We start from the raw sequence: 25,930 nt of genomic DNA, 5'->3' as shown, positions 1-25,930 counted from the left end.
GGCCAAGAAGCACATGAAAAGCTGCTCAACATCACTAATTATTAGAGAAAATGCAAATCAAAACTACAATGAGGTATCACCTCACACCAGTTAGAATGGGCATCATGAGAAAACCTACAAACAACAAATGCTGGAGAGGGAGTGGAGAAAAGGGAACCCTCTTGCACTGTTGGTGGGAATGTAAATTAATACAGCCACTATGGAGATGAGTATGGAGGTTCCTTAAAGAACTAAAAATAGAATTACCATATGACTCAGCAATCCCACTACTGGGCATATACCCAGAGAAAACCATAATTCAAAAAGACACATGCACCCCAATGTTCATTGCAGCACTATTTACAATAGCCAGGTCATGGAAGCAACCTAAACGCCCATTGACAGATGAATGGATAAAGAATTGTGGTACATAGATACAATGGAATATTACTCAGCCATGAAAAAGAACGACATTGGGTCATTTGTAGTGACATGGATGGATTTAGAGACTATCATAAAGAGTGAAGTAAGTCAGAAAGAGAAAAACAAATATTGTATATTAATGCATATATGTGGAACCTAGAAAATTGTACAGATGAACCGGTTTTCAGGGCAGAAGTTGAGACACAGATGTAGAGAACAAATGTATGCACACCAAGGGGGAAAGTGGCAGGGTGTGGGATGGTGGTGTGATGAATTGGGAGATCGGGATTGACATGTGTACATTGATGTGTATAAAATGGATGACTAATAAGAAAATAAATAAAAAATAAATTTAAAAAACAAACCGTTCTAAGATGAAAAAAAACAGAAAAACAAAAAACTGACAGAATAGTTACTGTCTGTGGGGGATCCTATTAGAGTGGGTAAGGTAAAAATAAAAGCCAAAAAAAACTCATCAGGAGTGTGATAAGAGCCATAGCAGTGGAATAATCATGGGGATATAATGGAAAAAGCTTATATTCGGTCTAGAGCTGTCAGGAAGCCTTTTCAGAGGAAGTGACACTGGCGCTGTCAGAATTAAGAAGAGCAAGGGACCAGCAGGCACAAAGACCTGGGCTGAGAGACAGCCTGCTGTGCCCTGGAGATCTGTAACGCGTTTGGGGTAGGCAGGCACAGAGCACGTGGTGGAGGAGAGATGAGGCTGCTAGGTTGAGAGGCCCCTTGACAGCGGCCATGGACATTGCACGAAGGAGTGTGCCGTTTGTAGTATAGGTGAGAGGAAGCCACAGAAAGAGCTTTAAGAAGCGGAGTGTCCATGTTTTAAAAATTTCATCTGGTGGAGGCTGAAATAGAAGTTGGACTGGGGGGTAGGAGAAAATGGAAAGAAGGCAATAAATAAATGTCCAGGGCTTCCCTAGTGGTGCAGTGGTTAAGAATCCACCTGCCAATGCAGGGGACACGGGTTCGAGCCCTGCTCCGGGAAGATCCCACATGCTGCAGAGAAACTAAGCCCGCGCGCCACAACTACTGAGCCTGTGCTCTAGAGTCCGCGAGCCACAACTACTGAGCCCACAAGCCACAACTACTGAAGCCCGCACACCTAGAGCCCGTGCTCCTCAACAAGAGAAGCCACCACAATGAGAAAACCGCGCACCGCAATGAAGAGTAGACCCCGCTCACCACAACTAGAGAAAGCCCGCGCGCAGCAACGAAGACCCAACGCAGCCAAAAATAAATAAATAAAGTAAATAAATTTATTTTTTTTTAAATGTCCAGATGAGAAAGACAAGATCGTGAACTTCGCACACACGCATGCACGGGGACACACACACACACACACACACACACACACACACACACACACACACACACACACACAGCTGGTTCTGCCTGAACTGAAACACCCTGGCATGAATCACACCTGGCTTCCAGCTCTCAAAGAAGCCCCGCAGGTCTGGCTCTGCCAGTTTACCTTAGATATGCCCCATCCTCTTACTTCTCGGCTGTGGGAAACCCAAATAGCTTTTCATTTCCAGACTAACCTCAAACCCAGAGTTTGAGGTTATTAAACACTGTCTCTGAGGTTGTGGTTCTGGAAACTTCCTCCCAAACGATGTTAAGTACAGGGAGCACTACGTGCCTGGACCCACACACAGCACAGCCAGGGCCATGCGGACGGAGGGCATCAGGGCTGCGCTCGGTTCCGCAATCAGAACTTTAAATTAACACGGCAATTACAGCCCCCAGGGGAAAGGGAAACTGGCATTAACTACTGACTTTATATAAAAATGCAAAAAAAAATCACAACCCACAGCATGCACAAAAGGAAATAAGTAGTATTTAATGTGCCTTTGTTAAAATAAAAGCTCTTACTGGGAAAAAGACAGAAGCTCTTGTGGAGGGTAGGGTGAAGGTAGAGGACATACTGTCTTTCAAATTTCTGGAACTCTTATGAATATGATGTCAATGTTAGTAAAAGGGTAAGAAGCTCACTAGCATTTACTGGGTGCCTACTATGTGTCAGATACTGGGTTAAGCAAGCACTTTTGATATATTTCGTCTCTTTTAATCCTCAAAATGACTTCAGGAGGTTGGAATTGTTATCGTCCTTCCATAGACTTTGGGAGGGAAAGATCACCTAGCCTTCCCAAGATCACACAGCTAGTAAGCGGCAGCGGCAAGACACAAACTCACGTCCCTCAAATTCCATTCCAAAGCCTGAGCTCCTCCCACTGTACCCCCTGCTTATCTCTGTATGGAAGTGTGAACAGCTGTACCTCCACAGCTGGCTGGGAAGTCCCTGAGGAAGTCACTCCCCTAGTGTCCTGTTCATATCTCTAGGGAATGTTAGACTGGAAGGAGACTTGGAAGCAATCAACTCCGATCCCCCAAGATGGGGATCAGAGATGAATGGGGATCACCTCCCCACGTCCCGCAGCTTGAGAGGAGGGCCATCAGTCTATAAGTAAGGTCTCCTCTCTTCCTGGCCAGTGTTCTCTTTGCTATATCAGGCTGAGGTCTCCTGTCTCAGGAGTCAATGATTTCCTGCAAAAGTTTGTTGTTCTTGTTGTTTTTTTTAGTAATGAGATTTCTATTCTCGCCTGTGTCTAAAAAGGAGGTAGGGAAGTAAGTAATAACGCCTTTTCCTCTAGCAGATTTACTCAATGGAAAAGCATGATCTGTGTCTCCCTAATGTACATAATCTGCTTCCACAAGATCCTACAAGAGAACGAGTGAGAAGTGATTAAATCACAGCAAAATGGTCTCATTTACAATTAGTGCTCAGTGTCTTGAAACACAGACCCCCCACCCAAATATTTATCCCAAGATAAACATCTCCCCCCACACAGTTGCCATGACCAGCTCCTGCTGCCACAAAAGCATACATCTAAACACCCGTACCCAGAATATAAAAGCTTTCTATTGGGTCTGGATTCAAATCTAATTTTCTCCCAAAGGAAAACAGAATTCATAAACTCAGTTACGCTGATCTCAGCGATGTCCAGAAATCTCTCTTTTCTACGAGTTCATAGAAAAATGCTAAAGGGAATAAAAGTGAAGCTTCACATTAAAGCAGAAAACTTTAAGGTGAGAGAAGCCTGAATATTCTTTCAAATTAAGTGATAAACAGGTTTGTTCTAAGAATCACATGATTCTTAGTCTCTAAGATGGGCAGATAACTGGGACACAGTCCACCAATTATGCCTGGCATTGGTGGGTGACTGGAGACTGGGTGTGGTTAGCTGGAGGGGGGAGAGAACTGAATGAGCAGCGCTGATAGGAATCAGAACCCACCTCTGGGCATGTGATCTGACCATCTACTATCAGACAGAGAGAGCGGACGTGAGGCCAGAACCGACCTTTGGCCTCAGGTCAAACCTCAGCCACATACAGGTTTCTGCCCCAGCTCCCTCTATTCCCCCACCAGTAAGAACCATGGTTAAATGAGAACCATTTGAGAGGTCCTCGACACAGGAAGAAGAGACAACAAAATCAAGACTGCATGACAATCTTTGGTGCTTAGGCCAGACTCCTGCAAGGAAGTCTCCCGGTACATTGGATCCTGCCATGGAGATCAGGCTTGGTGGAGTTCCACAGAGCATATTAGCTTCTGGCACGAAAGGCCACCCCAGTTTGGAAAGTAAGAGAGCATGGGGTTTCCTAAGCTAGAAGGCTTCTGAGTCTGATTTCCTTGAACCCCAGGGGCCCTGATGTCCTTCAGGCTGCAGATGTATAGAGTGACTGCCATGTATGCAGAGGTCTCACCTCTCATACTCACTGGCTGTGATCCCAGTGTTTGGGTCAACAGCTTTAGCATGTAACTACCATATGCTCAAATGACACTCCTGGGATCACAGGCTTCTCGCACTGACTGGGCAGGTGGCAGCCATCCAGCCCAGCTTGGTTTTCTTAAGGTACTGCCTTACCTCTGCAGAGGTGTCAAAACCCACCAAAACGGTAGTGTTGCATGGGTACCCAGCAGTCATGCATTCCGATCTCGAACTATCTCACCCCACCTACTGCAGACCTTGATCCTCACTCTTCTCTCTTTCCACCTCTTTCCCGATCTGTCATGTTATACCTTCAGTCATGCTCTCCAACATGGTACACAATCCAATTCTTCTTGGTCTCCACCACTGGCCCACCTCCCCGTCAGGTTCTCCTCTCTCCTTCTTGGTTTGGGGTCTCCACCACTGATATTTCAGGATGCATCCCTCCCTCTCAATTCAGCCTCAGGATCTCACCTCCAGGATTAGAGCCCCCAGACTTGAACACTTACTGCTGATAGAAAGAAATGGGGGAGAAAGCGTTTCTGACTCCCCAGAGGCTTAACATCATCATGTTCGACAACTGGGAATCCAATTAAGCGAACACAATATACTCTTGTTTCACTGGGGTAAACGAAAGGCACATGTTAGTACATCCTAGAAGAATGAATGCATAGTATATATTTAAATTTAGTATCATTTTCAATAAGCCTTAGGCGACTCTAATGGACTGGATACCATGTCCTGACACCACGTAGAAAAGAAGAAAGCAGGAGAAAAGTGTTCTCACTCACTTAGTAAGGAAGATAAGAAAGCAACAGTAAAATTAACAAGACAGTTTAAGGTAGACCAAAACCAAAATAAAACACAAAACCAAATAAAAATTCCTCAGAAAAGGTTATTTGACCAAAGATGCTAATGAAGCCCTTGCTCTCTGAGAGAGCTAGTGGCAACTACACTTCAGAGGCAAAGTCAATGGAATAAATGCTTTCCCCATGGAAAACAGAGACATACGAGTCCCTCAGATCTACAAACCACCAGCTAAATGGATGCAAATGTGTTTAGAGCCTTCCTTCTTAGAAGCTACAGTATTAAGAAATGTTTACAGTGTTAGGCCCCCCTTATAAAAATTCACTTTTGAAGAGGAAGTGAATTAAAGATAACCACTGAAGTTATATTACACAGGGTAAGTTACACAAGATCAAAGACTTGGGAAACCCACTGTGTAAAACCAAAGATTTTTTTACAATTTTGCAAGAACTGTAAGACGACTAGCCTCCCAAGAATTTTCATTCTGGCAACCTTGTTTTCATCATTGAACTTTCTATGCTGTCCATGGCTTCATGGTTTGAGTCATATCACGTGACTGATCATCTTGCCCAGATGACACCAAAAAATGCACAAAAAACAAGAGTTGGCTTACTACGGTATTCTTATTGCTGATTCTATTAAAACTTTACCTCTTCTTAAAAATCTTTCAATAGTTATTTACCTAGACAAGTGGCTGATACTGGGTCGAATTAGCCAAGAAAATCATTCCTGTAAGCTTCTGACTTTCTATTTTCCTTCTCCAGGAATCATGGTTCATAAAGACAAACCAGGACTCAGCAAAGAGAAAGGCAAGCAAAAACCCAATCCAACAGAGAAAGTGACAGCACTTGTCTATGGAGGCCAAATTTGTGAAAGGTTCATATTGCATGAACTTCAAATTCTTGTTTCTATTCCACCTAAGTCTTCTCAGAAAAAAAAATAGAGGAAGGGAAGGAAAAAAATACCTAAAGGAAGGAAATTCTCATCTAGAAAATATACTTTCCAAACCATGAACATTCTTTCCATTTTCAATGTAAGGAATTACTGTTTTTCCAGGGAACTGAGAGAAAGCACAGAAGAAGGAGGAAGTCCCATAAACTCCTTCAGGTGTTAAAATAGCGTCTCACCCACGTCTTTATGATGGGGGGCAGTGATGTTAATTACTGCCTGGGAGGCTGGGCAATGTCCCCATAATGATAAAAACGCCAGCTAACGTGAGCACATACTCAGCGAGTCAGTGCACTCTCTCCACTTTCGGAGATAAAATTATAATCAGAGTGTTGCTTTGTGAGAGTAGAGCCAGAACAAGGATGGTTAGTTAGATAAAGGTCAATGACACCAATATTCACAATAAAACACTTCAGAAAAACAGAGCCCAAGTCAGTAATTCATCACATTTTCACCAGTCCCAAAGTACTCCTTTGGGAAACTCCTTTGGAATTTCATGTTTTGAAAAATCTTGCATTTATAATAAATTTATTTTCCAATATGTTTAAGATACACATAACTGGCAGACAGAACTTCTGCTACTGGCGTGAGATCATCAGTATTAATAGTTTTATTTTGTTTAATTCTAGGCGATGACAAAGGAATGTGACACGGTGATTAAGCTGTATAAATTTATGGTAGAAACATATAAGGTTTCCATTAGGGTTTTTTTTAGAATATTGACAATAAACCTTGGATTCCTTTTGCTGCTACCATGGAGCTCAAGGAATTCTGGAAGGAACACAGTCTTCGACTTCCTGAGCACCTCTCACATCTGCGTCCACAGCACCACTGGCCACCTCAGGTCCTCCTCATCTCCCTCATGGGAGCTGAATTCCTCGTTCTCTAGTCTCCCCGACTCTGCTCTTGTCCCCTTCCTTGGGCCAGAGTGATCTGTCTGTAGCTTGAATCCCACTGTGTCCCTTTCCAGTCACCTCCAGGACTAACGCCCAAGTCTTCCCCCAGGCAAAGAGCAGCCCCAGACCCCTAGGCAGGTCTGGCCCCCGCCTGCTCTCCAGCACCACCCTGCCCTCCTTCAGAATCACCGCAGGTCCTCACATACCATGCCGCTCTGCTATATTTGCTTGGAACATCTTGCTCCACTTCGCCCGCCCAGGGAATCCCTATGTATCTTTTAGGTCTTAGCACCAAGAAAAAACAAGCAGTTACCTCAGAAAAGAGGTCGGAGCAAATTTTTTTTACTTTATGCAACACATTATCTGTGTAATTTAATATAAGGAGCAAAGGTCACCCACTTAAAGAAATGTCACCTTGTTTCTCCCCACCAAGACAAAAATTACTTGGATGTTATTAATAACACACTTTTAATACAATATAAAACCTATTATACTGCATTACACTTGTGAACTTGCAAATCTATCTCTTCCTCTGAACTCTAGGCTCCTTGAGAGCAAGGACCATGACTGATTCATCTCTTCATTTTTTGAACCCAGCACAGTGCCTGGAACACAGTAGGTGCTCAATAGATGTTTCTGAATAAACCACTGGATGGTCTCAGGAAACCTGGACTGAGCCTTGTTGCTGCCCCTTACTATCCAGGAAACCATGGGCAACTCACGTAGGCTCTCTGGGTCCCAGTGTCTCCCCTACAAAACAAAGGTAGTAACGTCTGCCTTGTGAGCATCAAATGAGATGACCCGTCAGGAAGCCCCAAAGGTAAAACACAAACATTCCATTTCCTTGTTATTATGAAGGGTGCCGAGGAAGGACAGGAAGTAACTGAAATAAACAGTGGTGATAACTATTGCCGGGGGTGGGGCGGTGACACGGCAGGGAAAATACATGTTGAGTCCAGGCGAATCTGAAGGTGAAGGACGCAGGGGACACGTCCTGTTCATTCTATACTCAAACCTGATTCCCAGTCCAACAACCCCCCTCCTCTCCCTGCTCCCGCCCTCAGCCCAGCCGCTGCCCTCTCACGCTGCCACTGCTGCAGGGCCTCTAACTGGGCTTCCGGCTTCCACTCCTGCCCCCTCCAGTCTGTTCCCCACATGGCAGCCAGAGAGATCTTTCATGAATGTAAAGCCCATCACATCCCTTCCTTGCTTAGAACCATTTAATCGTGTCCCGCTTTACAGAGGACGGAACCCAGCCCATATCCCACAGATGCCAAGGTCCTGCCCAGAACTGAGATCCCCGAGCCATCTCCACCCTGATTTTAGGCAATTCCCCCCCGCTCACCACACTCCTACTGGACTGCCTGCTGTCAGCTTCCAGAACCTGCCATGCCAAGGTGTTTGTGGCCTCCGGCTGTTGTCTCTGCCCAAAGCACTCTTACCCAGGCTTCTCCGCCAGCTGGCTCCTCTTTCCCTAGGTCTTCTCTCAAATATCACCTCTTAAGAGGTCTTCTCTCACCACTGAAGTAGACCCTCTATTATTCTATTCCCTCATGCCATACACTGTTTGTTTCTTCTCTACCACTAATAACCATCTATACACTTTTGTTTACTTACTGTCTTTCTCACTAGGTTACATATTTGATAAGAAGGATCGTAGCTGTCATATCTGCTATGTTATTCCCAACACCTAACAATGCCTGGTAGATGGTAGGTACTCAATAAACATCTGATAGTTGGATGGATGGGAACACATGAAAGGATGGACGGACGGATGGATGGATGGATGGATGGATGGTTGGATGGGGAGGCAGAGAAGGAAGTAAAGAAAGAGATGAGATCCGGGTCAAGAAGCAGGATTCTGTGCGATATAAAGGTCTGTTAGGTTGGCAGCCCTAGACATCCTAGCAATACCATGAAGACCTTCAGGATGCCTTGTATAGAGATCTGTAAAGGAGAGGAAGCCATGGAAACAGGAGGTGAGGGAGCTATAGGCAAAGTTTACCTTCTTTATACTTTTTTTCTCTGCATGGGAATAATAAATATAAAGCACCTATAAGAGGACCTGACATGCAAGGCATTAGGTAAGTGTTTATTATAATAATGATTTATTAATAATAATTAATTTATTATAATAATTTATTATTTCTAATATTATTATTCCAGCAATTATGAGTCCCAGAGGAGGCAGCTGACTCTGTGTGCATTTGACTAGTAGAAGGTCACAGAACATTGAACAGCTCAGTCAACAAAAAAGCAGCTGAGGATGCTCAAGACCCTGCAGCCCCACAGCCAAGGCTGGTTACTGGAGGCTGGACTATCCCCCTGCTTGGCATGTCCTCCCTCCTGGCACCACCTGGCCAGCTGCTCCACTGGCACCCATGCCATCCTCTCCCACAGGCATGGCTAGGCAGCTTCCGAGGCTCCTCAGACACGAGGGGAAGCTTCTGCCAGCTCTTGAAGTGTGAGAACAGGGGAAATCTTTCAGCTCTGACAGGCGGATTTCAAAGCCTGTTTCTAAAAATGGCTGTTAATAGGCTTTTCTTCACACCATCTCTCTCTGCACCTGCTTTATCAGGAGGCAACTGCATTGCTACTCACTGTCCTGTGACCAAAGTGATTTCACCAGTTAAAACAAATAATTATGGGCTAGAAGAGCCCCCAAATAAAATAAAAGATAAGGGAGGGTCTGACAGGAGGGCTGAGCTTTCTGTCAAATGGTTGGTGGACTGTCTTCAAGATCATGTTACTGCAGAGAAAAATAGAAATCCCAAGATGAAGGTGCGTGTCATGAACATGTCCATTCATCGGAAATGGACACACAGGAGTGATAGCGTGAGCTGGGTCAGCAGATGTTTAGGTTTGCAATATACACTGTTTAACATGAACACGTGGGCTTCCCTAGTGGTGCAGTGGTTAAGAATCCACCTGCCAATGCAGGGGACACGGGTTCGAGCCCTGGTCAAGGAAGATCCCATGTGCCGCGGAGCAACTAAGCCCGTGTGCCACAACTACTGAAGCCTGTGCTCTAGAGCCCGCGAGCCACAACTACTGAAGCCTGTGCTCCCAGAGCCCGTGCTCTGCAACAAGAGAAGCCACTGCAATGAGAAGCCCACGCACTGCTATAAAGAGTAGCCCCCGCTCGCCACAACTAGAGAAAGCCCGCGTGCAGCAATGAAGACCCAACACAGCCAAAAATAAAATAAATAAATAAATAAACAAACAAACATGAACACGTCTCCTTTCTACAAGAGACTCAAAAGCACTCTGCTTAAGTCGATGGAGGCTGACTCAGGCACTATTTCAAGAGAGGAGGCACAGTGCTACCCGTCAAAGGCAGCGGGGCTAAGAGACAGACACCACCCAAGGAGGGCCAGTCACCCTCCACAATTCACTTCCTGGGTGGGACATTCAACACCTCTGGGCCTCTGAAACCTCATCTGTAAAATGGTGGTAACACGTTAGTATCTTTTTTTTTTTAATTGAAATACAGTTGATTTACAGTGCTGTGCCAATCTCTGCTGTACAACAAAGTGACTCAGTTATACACGTACAGACATTCTTTTTTTTAATATTCTTTTCCATTATGGTTTATCACAGGATATCGAATATATAGTTCCCTGTGCTATACAGTTGTTTGTTTATCCATCCTATATATAATAGTTTATATCTGCTAATGCCAAACTCCCAGTCCATCCCTCCCCCACACCCCCTTCCCCCTTGGCAATCACAAGTCTGTTCTCTCTGTCTGTGAGTCTGTTTCTGACCTGTAGATAGGCTCATTTGTGCCATATTTTAGATTCCACATAAAAGTGATATCCTATGGTATTTGTCTTTCTGTTTCTGACTTACTTCACTTAGTATGATAATCTCGAGTTGCATCCACATTGCTGCAAATGGCATTATTTCGTTCTTTTTTTATGGCTGAGTAATATTCCATTATATATATGTACCACATCTTCTTTATCCATTCATCTGTCAATGAACATTTAGGTTGTTTCCATGTTTTGGTTATTGTGAATAGTGCTGCTATGAACATAGGGGTGCACGTATCTTTTAGAATTATAGTTTTGTCCGGGTATATGCCCAGGAATGGAATTGGTGGATCATAAGGTAATTCTATTTTTAGTTTTCTGAGGAACCTCCACACTGTTTTCCACAGTGGCTGCTCCAGTTTACATTCCCACCAACAGTGTAGGCGGGTTCCCTATTCTCCATACCCTCTCCAGCATTTGTTATTTGTAGACTTTTTAATGATGGCCACTCTGACTGGTATGAGGTGGTACCTCATTGTAGTTTTGATTTGCATTTCTCTAATAATTAGTGATGTTGAGCATCTTTTCATGTGCTTTTTAGTCATCTGTATGTCTTCTTTGGAGAAATATCTATTAAGGTCTTCTGCCCATTTTTCTTTTTTTTTTTTCAGCCCATTTTTCCAATTGGGATGTTTGTTTTTTGTTATTGAGTTGTATGAGCTGTTTGTATATTTTGGAGATCAAGCCCTTGTCTGTAGCATCACTTGCAAATATTTTCTCCCATTCCATAGTTTGTCTTTCCATTTTTTTATGGTTTCCTTTGATGTTCAAAGGCTTGCAAGTTTGATTAGATCCCATTTGTTTATTTTTGTTTTTATTTCTATTGCCTTGGGAGACTGACCTAAGAAAACATTGGTACAATTTATGTCAGAGAATGTTTTGCCTATGCTCTCTTCTAGGAGTTTTATGGTGTCATGTCTCATGTTTAAGTCTTTAAGCTATTTTGAGTTTATTTTGGGGCATGGTGTGAGGGTATGTTGTAACTTTATTAATTTACATGCAGCTGTCCAACTTTCCCAGCACCACTTGCTACTGATACTGTCTTTTTCCCATTTTATATTTTTGCCTCCTTTGTAGAAGATGAATTGACTGTAGTTGTATGGGTTCATTTCTGGGCTCTCTATTCTGTTCCATTGAACCAGATTGGAAGGGAAAAGGTAAAATTGTCACTATATGCAGATGACATGATACTATATATAGAAAACGCTAAGAACTCTACACAAAAACTACTAGATCTAGTAAATTAATTCAGCAAAGCAGCAGGATACAAGATTAACATTCAAAAGTTGGTTGCATTTCTTTACACTAACAATGAAATATCAGAAAGGGAATGTAAAAAAACAATACCTTTTAAAATAGCACCAAAACCCACAAAACACCTAGGAATAAACCTGACCAAGGAGGTAAAAGACTTACATGCTGAGAACTGTAAAACATTAATAAAGGAAATTAAAGAGGATTCAAAGAAATGGTAAGACACCCCATGCTCTTGAATTGTAAGAATTAATATTGTTAAAATGGCAATACTAGGGCTTCCCTGGTGGCGCAGTGGTTGAGAATCCGCCTGCCAATGCAGGGGACGTGGGTTCGTGCCCCGGTCCGGGAAGATGCCACATGCCGCGGAGCGGCTGGGCCCGTGAGCCACGGCTGCTGAGCCTGCGCGTCCGGAGCTTGTGCTCCACAACAGGAGAGGCCACAGTGGTGAGAAGCCCGCGTACCACCAAAAAAAAAAAAATGGCAATACTACCCAAAGCAATCTACAGATTTAATGCGATCCCTATGAAAATACCCATGACATTTTTCACAGAACTAGAACAAATAATCCAAAAATTTGTATGGAACCCTAAAAGACCCAGAATTGTGAAAGAAATCCTGAGGGGGGGGAAAAAAAAGCAGGAGGCATAAATCTCCCAGACTTCAGACAATACTACAAAGCTACAGTAATCAAAATAGTGTGGTATTGGTACAAAAACAGACGTACAGATCAATGGATCTTATCTGCTCAAAGACAAAGGGCTGGACAAGATGACCTCTTCATAGTCTTTTGGGGAATGCTCATCCTGGGTTCTTATAGAGGAGAGATGCTCATTTAAAATATGCATATGCAATTATTTATTCATTACCCAAGGCAGAGTGTATGAAGGCTGGAGGACTATCTAAACTCCCTGCTAGGTGAGGTGGGCCCAGCCATGCCCTCTTTAGCTGGATTTGAAGCAACTTTTTAACTTTAACGCTAAACTACCCTAGCAGACATTCTCTTGTCTTGCTGTCTTGCTATCATGATCTCACGAGACTGGGAGTGTTGTAGTGACGGTTGGTAGATAGATAGATAGAGAGAGAGATAGATAGATAGATAGATAGATAGATAGATAGATAGATAGATGGATGAGAGACAAAAAGACACGTTGATGGATAAAAAGATCCAGCTACATTTGGATCAATGTTCCTTTTAAAAACTTTGGTTAGAATGTGCCAAAATGTTGGGTCAAAATCCTGAGATTCCTTTGGGGTATGACAGCAGCCACTCCCTTTGACACCAGCTTTAAATTCTGGAAGTACCAGGTTTTCAAATGGCACTCTGTTTTCTGCTGCTGAAGACATTTTAATTTCATTTTCTTTCAGACAAACGTCTAGATCATCCAGCTTAAGATCCATCAAGTACCCAGAAATTATTTGTAAAGTCTCTATTCAACCTGCCTCTTCCTGGATTCACTCCTCTCTTATCAAGTCTCTGCCAAAATCCGATGTATCCACACCCAAGGAGAATGAGTTTGGATACCTCAGTCTTCCCCTCTCCTTCTGGACTGGATGCTCCAGAAGGGCAAGGACCAGGTCTAAACCCTATTAGGTCTGTGACCTCTTCTGAGGCCCACACAGGGCTTCACACTATGTTAGGAATGGGGCAAAATTTTTAGAGCTGTGGATTCGTTGAGAATTAATTGAGCGCTTACAATGCACTTACATACATTATTTCATTTAATCATTATAGCACCCTGTGAAGTGGGTATATTTTGTTATCATCCCCATTCACAGATGTGGAAACTGAGGCTTAGAGAAATGAACTGCCCTTCCCAAAATCCCACATATAGTGGATGGCTGAGCTGGAACTGGAACCTTGGGCTTTTCTGACTCCAAATCCCTAGATCATAGCCAGTGTGCTCTGTTGCCTACTATCTGGTCACGGGCTGTGCCCTGGTGGTGGGGGGAGGGGGAGGGGGGGTGGCACACACAGTTGATTCTAGCTGACAGCTTTCCTTCACCACCAGAATCCTTTAACCTGTTGCTAGTTACAGAGGTCTAAATCTAGGGTCTTAGGCAGCCTCAAGGATGAGAATAAATCATCTGATCATAAAGGTGCTGTTCTTTAGATGAAATGCACCTGGCACAGCATCAGGGCAGAAAACTCTCTTAAAGAAATGGGTTCCTGAAATTTTTATGACCAAAATAAAAGACTTCTCTTGGCTTTCAAAATCCTCCAAGCCCCAGGGAGAGATCTAAGCATAATTATATTGTCACCATCTTTTTAGAAGAGATGGCAGATGGGGTTGTGTACTGTCAGTGTTCACAGAGCGGTTTCTGATGTGTCCAGGAGGCAATGTGAAAGTAATTCACATCACTAACTTTTATTGAGAGTATACTATGAAGAAGGCATCGTGCGAGCCATGCAGTGCCTAAGAGGGGGTCCTGGCTCAGAAGATGACATCCAGATGGAGACAGACACATGCATTGTAAGTATATACTGAAACCAAATGTAGAAAAGGGCCATGACTACACAAGCTAAATGCCAGAGGAGCACAGCGGGTGAACAAGCCACTTGCATGGGGCATTATCAAGGAAGATGGCATGCCAGAGGTGGCCCTGGAGAGCTGGGCCCTGAAGATTTTGATAAATGAACCCAATGTGAATGGTACCCCCAGGAGTTGGGAAACACAAAAGGAAGGAAAAGAGCAAAATAAAAGGGCATGTCACGGTCCTAGAGATCTATCATTAACTCTACTTGTAGAATTAGAGGTTTTGTAAAATGATTTAGCTATCTGAAAATGGGGCTGCTTACAAGGTATGGGACCTACTGCTCAATTTCTGCACATTCAACCACAAAAGGTGGCTGTTCTCAGAGAGAAAGCCATTCTCTCTCATGGTTTGACCTAGATGACTTCTCCATCACCTTCATCTGCCGACTCCTCTTCCACAGAGTCAGTAATGACAGAACTGCCAGAGGAAAGAGTGTTTTCGCACCCCTCTCCCAAGCTCCCACAGCACTAGTACGTGTTCCCCTCATCACACCACCCTTCTGAATTGAAACCGTCTGCTTACTAACTGGTCTCCACCCCCCTCACACATAAGCTCCTGAAGGCAAAAGAAGTGTTGTATTCACCACTGAGGTTCCACTGCCTAAAATATATAACAGACACTCAGCAAATGTCTAATGAATAAATTTAATAAATAAACAAATGAGTCTTGAGAGAATTACACAAATTTAGAGGGCAAAGAGAAGGTATCCAGTGATCTTCAAAGTTCCCTCCGAGTCCCAGATTCTGATTCTAACAGAGCCAGCGGGTATGGTCATAGCCCATCAGAGGGCCACAGCAAGGACTGTCCCCCGTATAACTGGCAAGGCCCCAGAGCATCAGACTTTATATACCAGTGTAAGTGAGAGGGCACTTGCACACTGGAAGTGGCAGTACAGCAGAAGGGGTGAGGATGTGGGCCCTAAAACAAGATGGTCCGGGTTCAAGACCCAGCTCTGCCACTACGAACTGCTAGACCTCCAGCAAGTTAGCTAACCTGGCTAACCTCCTTGAACCTCAGAGTTCTCATCTGTAATACGACAGTGTATGTCAAAGCATCGTGATACTGTATTAAATGAGTTAATGTGTAGAAACTGCTTAGAGCAATCCATGGCACATCATATGTCCAAAAAGATGCTAGCTCTTATCGTTATGACTTGGATTCCTTCCAAAAGGCATTCTGCTACTGAAGGGGATTCAGTATAATATGAATCTGGGTTGGAATCCTCAACACCTCCTTCAGAAACCGGACAAAGTGGGGATGGGAACCGTCTACTGTGAATGGAGACCCAGCTCCACTGAAGTCATGAGGGAACATGACAGCCTTTGTCTCATGGGGAAAGTCACTGCACAGATCAGCAACTCAGAAGAGATGCCACCTTGTGCAGATGCTGCCTCCCTCCTGCTCTTTTCTGAAAGAACAAGGCAAAACAAAACAAAGGAACAAACAGGGTCTGCCTTCTCCAGAGTTCCACACCACACCGGAGTGTGTTTCAGGACCATTATGCAATGGGCTTCATGGAGATTACTACCACACAACGATACAGAATCCAGACAAAATGCTTTAAAAAAACATATATTCTCAAGTTGCTAATCATTCAACTCTATCCCCTATGGTCCCTCTAGCTTTTCATATCACTTGTAAAAGCAAAGCAGCTTTAATTTTCTCTTATTCAAGTTCCTCAAAAGCTGATGATCTTTCTACCCAAAAACCCTCTCCTCAAATGACTGAGTACTTTTTACTCTTTACTTTGTCCTTTGGGTAGGAACTGTGTTTTCACCAGGCTGCCAGGCAACCATCTGGGTACAGAATGAATGCATGCTTTTAACTGCGGACCCTGGCACCCCCAATCATGAGCTGGCCCTCAGATTTTCATCACACAGTCATAGAGCATCTTTTGTGCTCTGTGTCAGAGAGGCAGTAGGACACCACCCCAAGGATTTCCCAATGTATTATACTTTCTACACATCAAAGTGAAGATCTGGAAGCTGACTATAATCTCGTCTTTGCAGACAAAAGTGCCTCACACCATTGACCCCTTTGCGATGGCCACATGAATCAAAAGGCCTTCTCCCCCCACCCTTCACTATAAGACTGGCATTGGAAAGAAGAGGGTAGATGACAAAAGAAACCTTTGGTAGAAATGACACAAATGCAAAGTAAAATAAAGCCGTAACCCCCAGAGCCTACAAAGGCCCAAGAGGACCAAGAGAAACTGGAAACAGAGGCTGGAGATGAGCCTGAAAAAGCGTCCACAGAAACTCCATATAGAGAGTCTAGATTTAGATGGACTTTAACACCATTTGGCCCATCTGAGCCAGACAACATGAATTTCTGTGTGGGATTTGCCCTCCAGTGCTGCTGGTTACAGAGTCTAGATACTGCTGTTTACCACTGTTCTTAGGACAGGTGGAAGGTTCCCATGTTAACATTTTATTACATGAATCTAAACACATTGCCTCTAGAAGATAAGAAAATATATGCAAGCAAATCTTGAAATAAGACTATTTTAGAGGCATTTCCACAGGATCAGAGTGCCACCCTTGTGTTACAGATGGGTCAACTTCCAAAAGTTGATCTGTTATTTACTTGGCTCTAGAAACTCAATTTCCAACAGAAACCGTAACCTAAAATCGAAAAGACAATGGACCATTAAAGAAAATTATATAAAGAGGAAATAAATCTCCCCTGATTCCACTGCCCTAATATGATAATTTTCACACATTTAGCTCCAAGTCTTTTTATAGAGCTACATCTTTCTACAGTAATGCTCATGGATACAGATTCCACTTAGTATTTTGCATTTTGAATTAAGCATTCATAAACATAAGCCAACATCTCTGAAATCTTCATAATGATCACACAAATGCTAATCTAACACATAATATACTTTCTTTGGAGAACAATTCAACTGTTTATAACAACATGTTTATGAGAAAACACTTTTTGAGCATCGGTTTTGGGTTCTAGGAGTAGCAGATCTTCCTCCTATGCTTCTGGCATCCCATCCCACACTTCCTTGATTTCCTGACCCCGAGATATGAGGCAGTTCCTGTTATGATGTCTTAGTCCAGTTGGGCTGCTATAACAAAATACCATAGACTGGGTGGCTTACACAACAGAAATTTACTTCTCACGATTCTGGAGGCTGAAAAGTCCAAGACCAAGGTATGGCCGATTCAGTTCCTGGTGAGAACCATCTTCCTGGGTTGCAGATGGCCATTTTCTTGCTCTACTTTCACATGGCAGAGAGGGAGAGGATTAGTGTCCTTTCTCTTTTTATAAGGACATGAATCCCATCAGGAGGGCTCTACCTCCCAAAGGCCCCACCTCCAAAATACCATCACATTAGGGAGATAGGGCTTCAACATATGAACAGGGGTGGGGGTCACTGAATCTATAACATGGTTTCCCACATCTTCAGCAGGGATGCTGCAGCATGGGGGAATCAGAGAGGTTCAGAGCAGGGATGGGGGCTACCAAGACTCAAAGTAGAGGGTGGGAGTTCTAGGAAGTTGGAGATGCTGACAGAAGCCAGGGTTTCCTATCTCTGGCCCACAGCCTGGACACCCCCCACACTTTGTTTTTTTCTGTGAGCCTCAAGAATGTCTCCATCCATCTCTGCTTTCAAGGTACCATCTGTGTCTCCAGAATAGGGTCTCCTTTTCCCCAGGCTTGGCTGGTAGAACTGGAAATAACAAAGGGTGAACATCTGTGTTGTGCTTCTCCAGTCTTCACAGTAAGTGGGCCTCTGGGCACACAAAGGTCTGATGTGAGATTTATCCACATTCCAGATACAAGTGATCTTGGGCATATAAACCCCCCTGAGGGGGATACCAGGGGAGGAAAAGCACCAGAGGAAAAGAAGGGGGGCTTTGGTGAAGGAGGAGGGGGAAGGGAAGGGATGAGAGGAAGAAGCCTCAGTAGATGTCTCTCTGAATGATTCACTCATCCGATGACTGTTTACTGGGTACCAAACTATGGACCAGGCACTGTTCTAAGTACCTTGGATACATCAATGAACAAATAAAACAAAAATCCCTGCCTAAATAGAGCTTACATTGTAGTGGGGAAATGCAAATAATAACCAAGAGGTATGGTAAGTAGGAAAACTAAATAGTATGTTAGGAAGTATCAAATATTATGGAGGAAAAGTAGACCATGTCAAGTAGACCAAGAAGGTTGAAAGGGTTGCTTACAACTTCCCATGGGGTGGTCTGATAGGTCTCATTGAGAAAGTGAGAAGCTTTGAAGAAGGTGAGAGGGTTAACCACATGGTTATGTAGGGGCTGTGCGCTCTACAAGAGGGAATAGCCAGTGCAAAGACTCCAGGTAGGAGCATGCTTGGAGTGTTTGAGGCCAGCGTGTTTGGCCAGCAAGTGAGGCTGAGGAGTAGCAACAGATGAGGTCAGAGAGGGTCAAATCATGCAGGGCATGGTAAGAACTTTGACTCTGCAGGGTTTCAAGTAGAAGAGCGACGTGATCAAATTTCACGTTTTAAAAGGCTCACACTGGCTGTCGTGTGGAGAACAAACAAGAGGAACACAAGGAGACCAGCTAGGGGGACACTGCAGTTATCCAGCAGAGAAACAGTGGTGCCTTAGGTCACGGGGGGACCCGTGGTGAGAGCAGAGGGTGCATTCCAGATCTAGTCTGAAGACAGATCAACAGGACCTATCTGGTGAATTGGACATGGGGTCTGAAAGAAAACGAGTGTTTAAGGATGTGTGCGAGGTTTTAGCCTCTCAGGGTGTGGTCAACAGACACAGAGAAGCAGATTGAAAGAAACAGGACTGCAAGTTGGAGACCTGCTGGAAGGCTCCTGCCTAATCTAGACACAAGACGATGAAGGAGTGAACAAGGCTGGTGGTAGAAGGGATGTAGAGAAACTGACGGATTTTAAAGGTTGGGATAAAATTGACAGTAAATCAAATTAAAATTTCAGATAAGCGTTTTGTAGCAGTTTCCCCAATAGCCATTCTTTCTTTCCTTAGTGGTACAGAATTTTTAAGTGGATATATGGGTGCCCAGCTAAAGATTATATTTCCCAGATTCTCTTGCAGCTAGGCATGGTGTATGACCAAGCTCTGGACAACTGGATGTGAATGGAAGTGATATTTGCAACATCCAAATTGTGTATTTTCCCTTCTGACTGGCTTCTGTATGGAATTATGGCAGAGCCTAGAAGCAACCATCTTGGACGACGGAATGTAAGATGCACACTGAGGATGGCAGAGCAACAAAATCAAGCCACGTACCAACCTGCGATTGCCTACCCAGACTTATTTATGTGAAAAATACACTTCTATCTTGTTTAAGCCTCTGAGTCTGGGGTTTACTTTGTTAAAGTTGCCTAACCTTTAGCCTAACTAATACAAGTTCTTTTAGCTGTTCCAAGCACAAAGCCCTAACACCAAATGTTATCAATCCCATGAAGCCAGGACAGTATTTGACAGGGAAGGATTTAATTCCAACCTGCCTCTGCTTGTTTGTTCTTAAAATATCTGAACAGTATTTGAGCTTCAATGCCCTGAGTCACTGCACAAGAGGCTTAGGTCTAGAGCAAACTGCTGCTTGTGGAAATAATGTTCACTTAATAATGCATTGCTTCTTTATCAATCAAGGAGGCCCAACCCAACATCACATCTGAAGCAGAGGTCTCAGGAAGACACGTTATGTTATCGGCCTTTGGGACACAAAACAGCATCTGCAACAGACTTCTAATTCGGTGTACAACCCAGCCATCACCTCCTGATTAATCAGTGAGCCAAGTATGTGATGACAGACTTCCCCCAACCCAAAGGAGGCAAGATCAAGTTCTAAACTGGCACCGAACAAAAACATACTTTAGTCAAAGGCAAATCTCAGCTGTGTGGGAGTCTAATAAATTACCACTGCATATAGAAGGATTGAGCTAAAGCCTGCGTGGCCTCAGATGTGCAGCCAGCACCGTAGTGCAGGCCCCCAGGCCTTTACACGTTCACTAATCTAGATGCATCTAGTCCACATGCGAAGGTGGTCACCACGCCTTGCAGTTTAAGAAGGCCCCGCTGCATAAAATGCGCTGGTCCATAATCACAGTGACTGGACCAAGCACCCTTCATTCATTCTTTCCCTGACCACCAAGCTCAAGAGATCAAAAACCTGCAAAGAAGTAGGTGAAGAGTCAGTGGAAGTTTATGGCACAAAATCATTGTTGGCACGTGGATCAAAGGAGGAGGTTGACCCACTCTGGGAAATAAAATGCCCCCCTGCAGTGAAATGCCCTGAAGTCCGGGACGATTAAGGTCAAGTAGGTGTATTTCCTCCCAATAGGCTATTTGTAGACATTTCTCTAGGCAACGAGAGCATGAGGCTAACTGTAAAGCAGGGACATTACGATTCATAAAATTGAGAGGAAAGGGGTTAGGACGCGATTGAGATCATTCAAAGAGCAAATATTTATTGAGCATCTCAAGTCAGGCGTAGAGAATATTGGGTGACAAGACAGTCTCTGTCCTCAAGGTGCTCAGGATCTAGTGTGGAAGACAAATCGACCAGCCATGACAACAGGGTGCTCAGCGCCAAAAGGAGAGAAACATGGAGTGAGAAGACAAATGGGAGGGGTCTCAAGTCTAGTTTGGGGAGTGGGAATAGAACATCCCTTCCCAAAAGAGTCCAGAGATAAGCTGGCACCAGCAACGTTTTGATGGCTCACTTGCTACTACATGAATAGGGTGGGGATGATTCGTCCTATGAAGATGCCCTATAAAATGGGGTTGATAATTGCCTGTTTAATGTAAGTAAAATACGTCTGATGTCTTGTAATATGTAATCAGAGATTCACGCTGTTGCCACAATCTACATGGATAACAGAAGAGGTCATTATGTAAATTTTAGAAGAAAGGCACAATATTAGTTTTGTTTTTTTTAAAAAGGGAAGTTGAAATTGATATATTACTGACTTTGCATCAATCAGAAAATTTAGACTCCCGTAGGGAACTTGGAATCATCCAGTTCCAGTTCTGTCATCGTTCTGAATATGCCTGAATCAGTCAATGCAGATGTGAATGAGAATTGTCACTGTGATTCAGCGGACTGAAAATCTGGAGGTGGGCTTCCTCTGCCTACTTCTGCAACAAATGACAATCGCTGTGGCATCACGTGACTTTCTCAGCCTGTCTCTACATCTGGAAATGAGATGCTGGATGAGTACCATGGTTTTCAAAAACTTTTTTTTTTAATGACAATCTACGGTGAAAACTGGCATTTCACATGGTGACTTGGTATAATACTTATCGTTATTAAGCTTAATACATTTACTATCTTTTCATTCTATTCTAACCCATTTCTTTAACATAAAAATGCTGGTTAGACCCAAGCTAATTTCACGTCCAACAATTCCAGACTAGGTCACATCTAAGGGAGCTTCCAACCCTGATTCTGGAACTTGTCAACACGATCATCTAATATTTAGTGCCGTACGGTTTTCAAAATGATTTCACCCCTGTGATCCTCATAGCAGTGGTGTGACATGGGCAGACAGGCTAATGAGATTCAGCACAGATCGCACGGCGAGATTATGACAGAGCAGGGACCAGACCCTGACTGCACAACAGCAGTGATGCTTGGCCTGTTCAGTAGCTCTTCTTCTCTCAGAGAATTCCATCTCCTGACGACCCTCTGCCCTCAAGCTTCAACTTACATGCCTCTCCTGATCTGTCAAAAGCCGGAGGCAAACCCAGAGAACATGTTCAAAGAATGTAATGTTAGCTTTCATGTTCATGCCCTTGTTACACCCTTCAGGAACTACCCAGTGCCAGCCACAAATGCATGAAACTCAGTCCCTGCCCTGGAGGAGCTCGGAGTCTAGCAGAAAAAAAATCCACCCACAGACCCACCCACCAAGTACTGGTCCCTTTCAAAGCTACCCTTCTCTTGTTTTCTCAGTGATAACCTCAGTTGTTCTGTTTAACTCAGCAAGTCTCCCCATCTGGCTGATGGAAAGTGCCAAGCGCCAAGCCTTCCCTGGAGACTCTCTGAGTGCTGGAGGTCAGCAGGACAGCAAGAGGGTGGCACCCCAGTGGGAAGAGAGGGGCGGCTCCTAGGCAGTGCTGCTCCCTCCACTGTCTCCCCTCCCTCCCCAAGGGCGAATGCGGGAGGCCAACAGCCTCTCTCAGCATCACTCCAGATACCCTCCTCACCCCAGACCAGCATCAGCTGACTTCCGGGATATACAAAAAAATCTTTAACATCATGAAAAGTTCAGGCCCCTGGATTTATGAATAATGTCCCATTTATATTATTTAGGAGGAAAAAAATTACATCAAGAACAAGGGCAAGGGGCAAGAGTGCTTTTAGGGAACCATAAACTTAGGGCTAAAAAAAAAAAAGAGACACATTCAAGTCCTTCTTTTATTTTTTTTAACTATTCATAAAGCATTAAGTGCTAACCGTAATATGACAGTATTTCTAAAGCATATTAGAAATTTTATTTAAAGCATATTATTGTTCAAACAATCACAGTCAGTAGTGGGAATTTATTATTTTGCTTTCCAGCATCTATCCTTCCTCCCTCTGATGACAGTACACAGATTTACTGGGGGGGCAGGGTGGGGAGCCATGTCCCCTTTATTCTAAGCCAGTTGGTATGGGTGCCCCTAACCTAAACTCTCTCTTTAAATCCAGCGGTGAGCCCTGACTTACTTAAGTTATGGTGACCGGTTTGGGGATGGAAGGGAATCCAATCAGAGTCCATGAGACAGAAAGACTCTTTTTCTGAGGCTCCAGAGAAAGTGTCCTTTCTCCTCCACAGGAGCTACCAGAAGAAAATGTCTTTCTACCCCTAGATGGTGTGGTATGAAAAAAGGAGATGGGGGACTGTGGCAGAATCCGGGTGAAAGACTCTACTGGATGGAGTCTGAGGATGCAGCTGACCTTGCAAAAGCAGAGCAGAGACCCAGAGAGAACCTGCATCCTTAGGGATGCCATCTGGACTGCTGGGTCAAACCCTTCCTTCCTCTAGATATTTAGCTAAAGAAATCTCTTATTTGCTAAGCCAGTTTGAGCCGAGTTTTCTAACACTTGCTACCAAAGTAAATTTAAATTCATAAAACACCTTACCTATCCCAAAGTAGTAATATACAAAGGATTTAGGGTTTCTCTGGGGGGAAGCAAGGATTGTAGTGTGATAGATGGAGGTTGAGAGAAAATTTTCTTTCTTAGCTTCTATTAATTCTGCAGGAAATGATCACAGTACTTAGAATCTATATAATTGTTCCTATTTCTCAAAAACACCTTTTTCACAAGTACTTCCTCACTTGAATTTCACAATCCTGATTCAAAGAAATTATTCAAATTTTTATTTTGTAGTAATTACTTATTTACCAAGCACTTTATATAGTTTAAAATTTGATTTCAAGTTCAGTAATTCATTTGATTGTCACAATAACAGAATGTGGTAGGAATGGTGGGTCTGTCATAATATCCACTTTAAGCAGGAGAAAGTTGAACCTCAGAGAAATTAAATGAGATGCCCAAGTTAACTCAAGGAGGTGTTGGGAGACAGGCCTCAAATCCAGGTCTCTTGGTTTTAACACCAATGATACTAAACTCTACTCCCAGAAACAAGTGTGTGTGCTCCTAAACACTGTGTTAGCAGTGGGCTGAACTTGACCCAAGCACCAGAGATCCAGACCCGGATTCCAGTGGCAGAGCCAGAACTAACTAGCTGGTGACCTTGGGCAAGTTCCCTTTGTCTTGTTTTCTCATTTGTAAAAGGAGAGGTTTGAATTAGGATCTGTGATGCCCTTTCAAGGTCTAAACGTTCCATAATTCTAGACTTTCTTGCCCTCACTCAAATTAAAAATCTTTTCCTCAGAATAATTATAACCTTAGCTGACATTTGCTCTCACTGGATGTCAGGTACTGTGCTAAGAACGCTACCCCCATTTTCTCTTTAAATCTCACAACACTCCCGAGACAACTGCTTCGCTTTTACAGACAGGTAAACTTGGACTGACACAGGTTAAATGAACTGCCCAAGATCAATAGAATCAGCAAGCATCAAAGGGAGATCTAACCTCAAGTCAGACTGGCCATGAGGACCTTAACCCAGTCTGTATCTGTTCTTACGAAAGAAATTAGGCTTCCTGCATTACTGATTACCTCTTTCCACGAAGAAGAGGTATGGTAAAAAAAAAAAAAAAAAAAAAAAAAAAAAAAAAAGCCAAACCGAGTTACACCAAACCTCCCCAAGGCAAAAATGTAAAGCCGCTGGAAGGGCCTCTGGAAGGATCCTCCCCGGGCCCAGGGGGCGGGGCGCCCATCCCGCGGGCCGCAGAACAGTGGCTTGGGCCGTCCTACCCTTCCGGACCTTTACCTTGTTGAGATGCGGGTTCCTGGTGACATCGTATCCGCGCTTCTTCAGGGGCACCGGGCGCGCCGGGCCGGCCTTGGAGTGGCAGCCTCGGGCGGGCGCGGGGGGTTCCCAGTGCCGGACGGCGCTGCAGGCCCGGCCGGGTAGGAGAGCCAGCCGCGCGCCCCTGCCCAGCGCGGCGCCCATGGCCCTTGCGCAGACCTGGCACGGGGAGACACCAAGGTCAGGGGCGCCTTCCGGCCAGCCAGGACCCACGCGCGCCGCGGGGCACCGAGCCAGTGCCAGGGACGCGTGCTCCGGGAGAGGGCAGGGGTCCCGCAGGGTTTAAGGCGCCAGCTCCCCCTCCCCTCCCGCGCGGCCACCTGCGCGGCTCTCTCTCCTCGCTTAAGGTGCACAGGCCTCGCCAAGCCCCCGGCAAAGCGAAAGCAAGCTCAGGAAGCGGATCCGGTGCGGGCCACAGCCCGCGCCACCCACGCCCCCATCCCCGAAGAGGAGAAGAGGCGACTGCGCGCCGAGGGGCCCCCGAACCTCCAACCCCGCTCGGTGGCTCGCCTAGGTCCCCTGCTTCCCCAGCCCACCTGTGCTGCGCCCGGAGCTGATGTCTACGCGGCCGGGCTGCGGGGCAGGCGGGGCGAGACGCTGCGGGGCCGTTATACCTCTCCTGCCAATGGCTGGACCGCGCCGGCGGCCGCGAGAGCGCGCGGCTGGTGCGTTCCGGAAAGAGCGGTCCGGAAACCTTTGTTCGCAGTGCGGGGTCTCCCCTGAGGGCGCGCGAGGAGCCGTGTGCACGTACCTCCACGGTGACAAAATGAAGCGTAGGATACTCCCTGAGCCTGTCCGTCTTGACAAGCCGTACGCACAGAGGGGGCTTAGCATTTAGGGAATCGACGTACCCTCTTACAGTCCCACCATTTAGAGAAGGCCCTGGCTTCCGGATAACGAGTAGAAACCCTCAGGCACCCAGCGCTGTGTTGTGTTGCGTTGTGCTGTCGAGTACAACAGCCATTAGCCACACGTGGCTCCATACCTTTAAACAAATTACTTTGAATGGTATAGTATTTAAACTCTAGTTCCTCAGTCACACTAGCCACATATCACGTGCTCAAGAGCCACTTGCACATAGTA

General features: G+C 44.7%; 1 protein-coding gene across 2 annotated transcripts in view; it reads right to left on the bottom strand.

The window, feature by feature from the left end:
- ME3 (malic enzyme 3) overlaps positions 1-25,463 on the bottom strand; it is a 199,181-nt gene extending 173,718 nt beyond the window's left edge. The window contains exons 1-2 of one of the 2 annotated variants that reach the window (XM_028500996.2): positions 25,384-25,463; positions 24,809-25,006 (exon numbers count right to left, since the gene is read on the bottom strand). In XM_028500996.2, the coding sequence (XP_028356797.1) occupies positions 24,809-24,991 (183 nt within the window). In that variant the 5' untranslated portion in view covers positions 24,992-25,006; positions 25,384-25,463. Of the gene's footprint in view, positions 1-24,808; positions 25,007-25,333 lie in introns of both variants that reach the window. The other variant, XM_007124907.3, reaches the window with a different exon arrangement.
- Between the last annotated feature and the right edge of the window lie 467 nt (positions 25,464-25,930).

The sequence above is a fragment of the Physeter macrocephalus genome, chromosome 16, assembly GCF_002837175.3.
Source record: "Physeter macrocephalus isolate SW-GA chromosome 16, ASM283717v5, whole genome shotgun sequence".
Lineage (NCBI taxonomy): Eukaryota > Metazoa > Chordata > Mammalia > Artiodactyla > Physeteridae > Physeter > Physeter macrocephalus.
The sequence above is the reverse complement of the archived record's forward strand: the minus strand, read 5'-3'. Positions and strand labels throughout refer to the sequence as shown.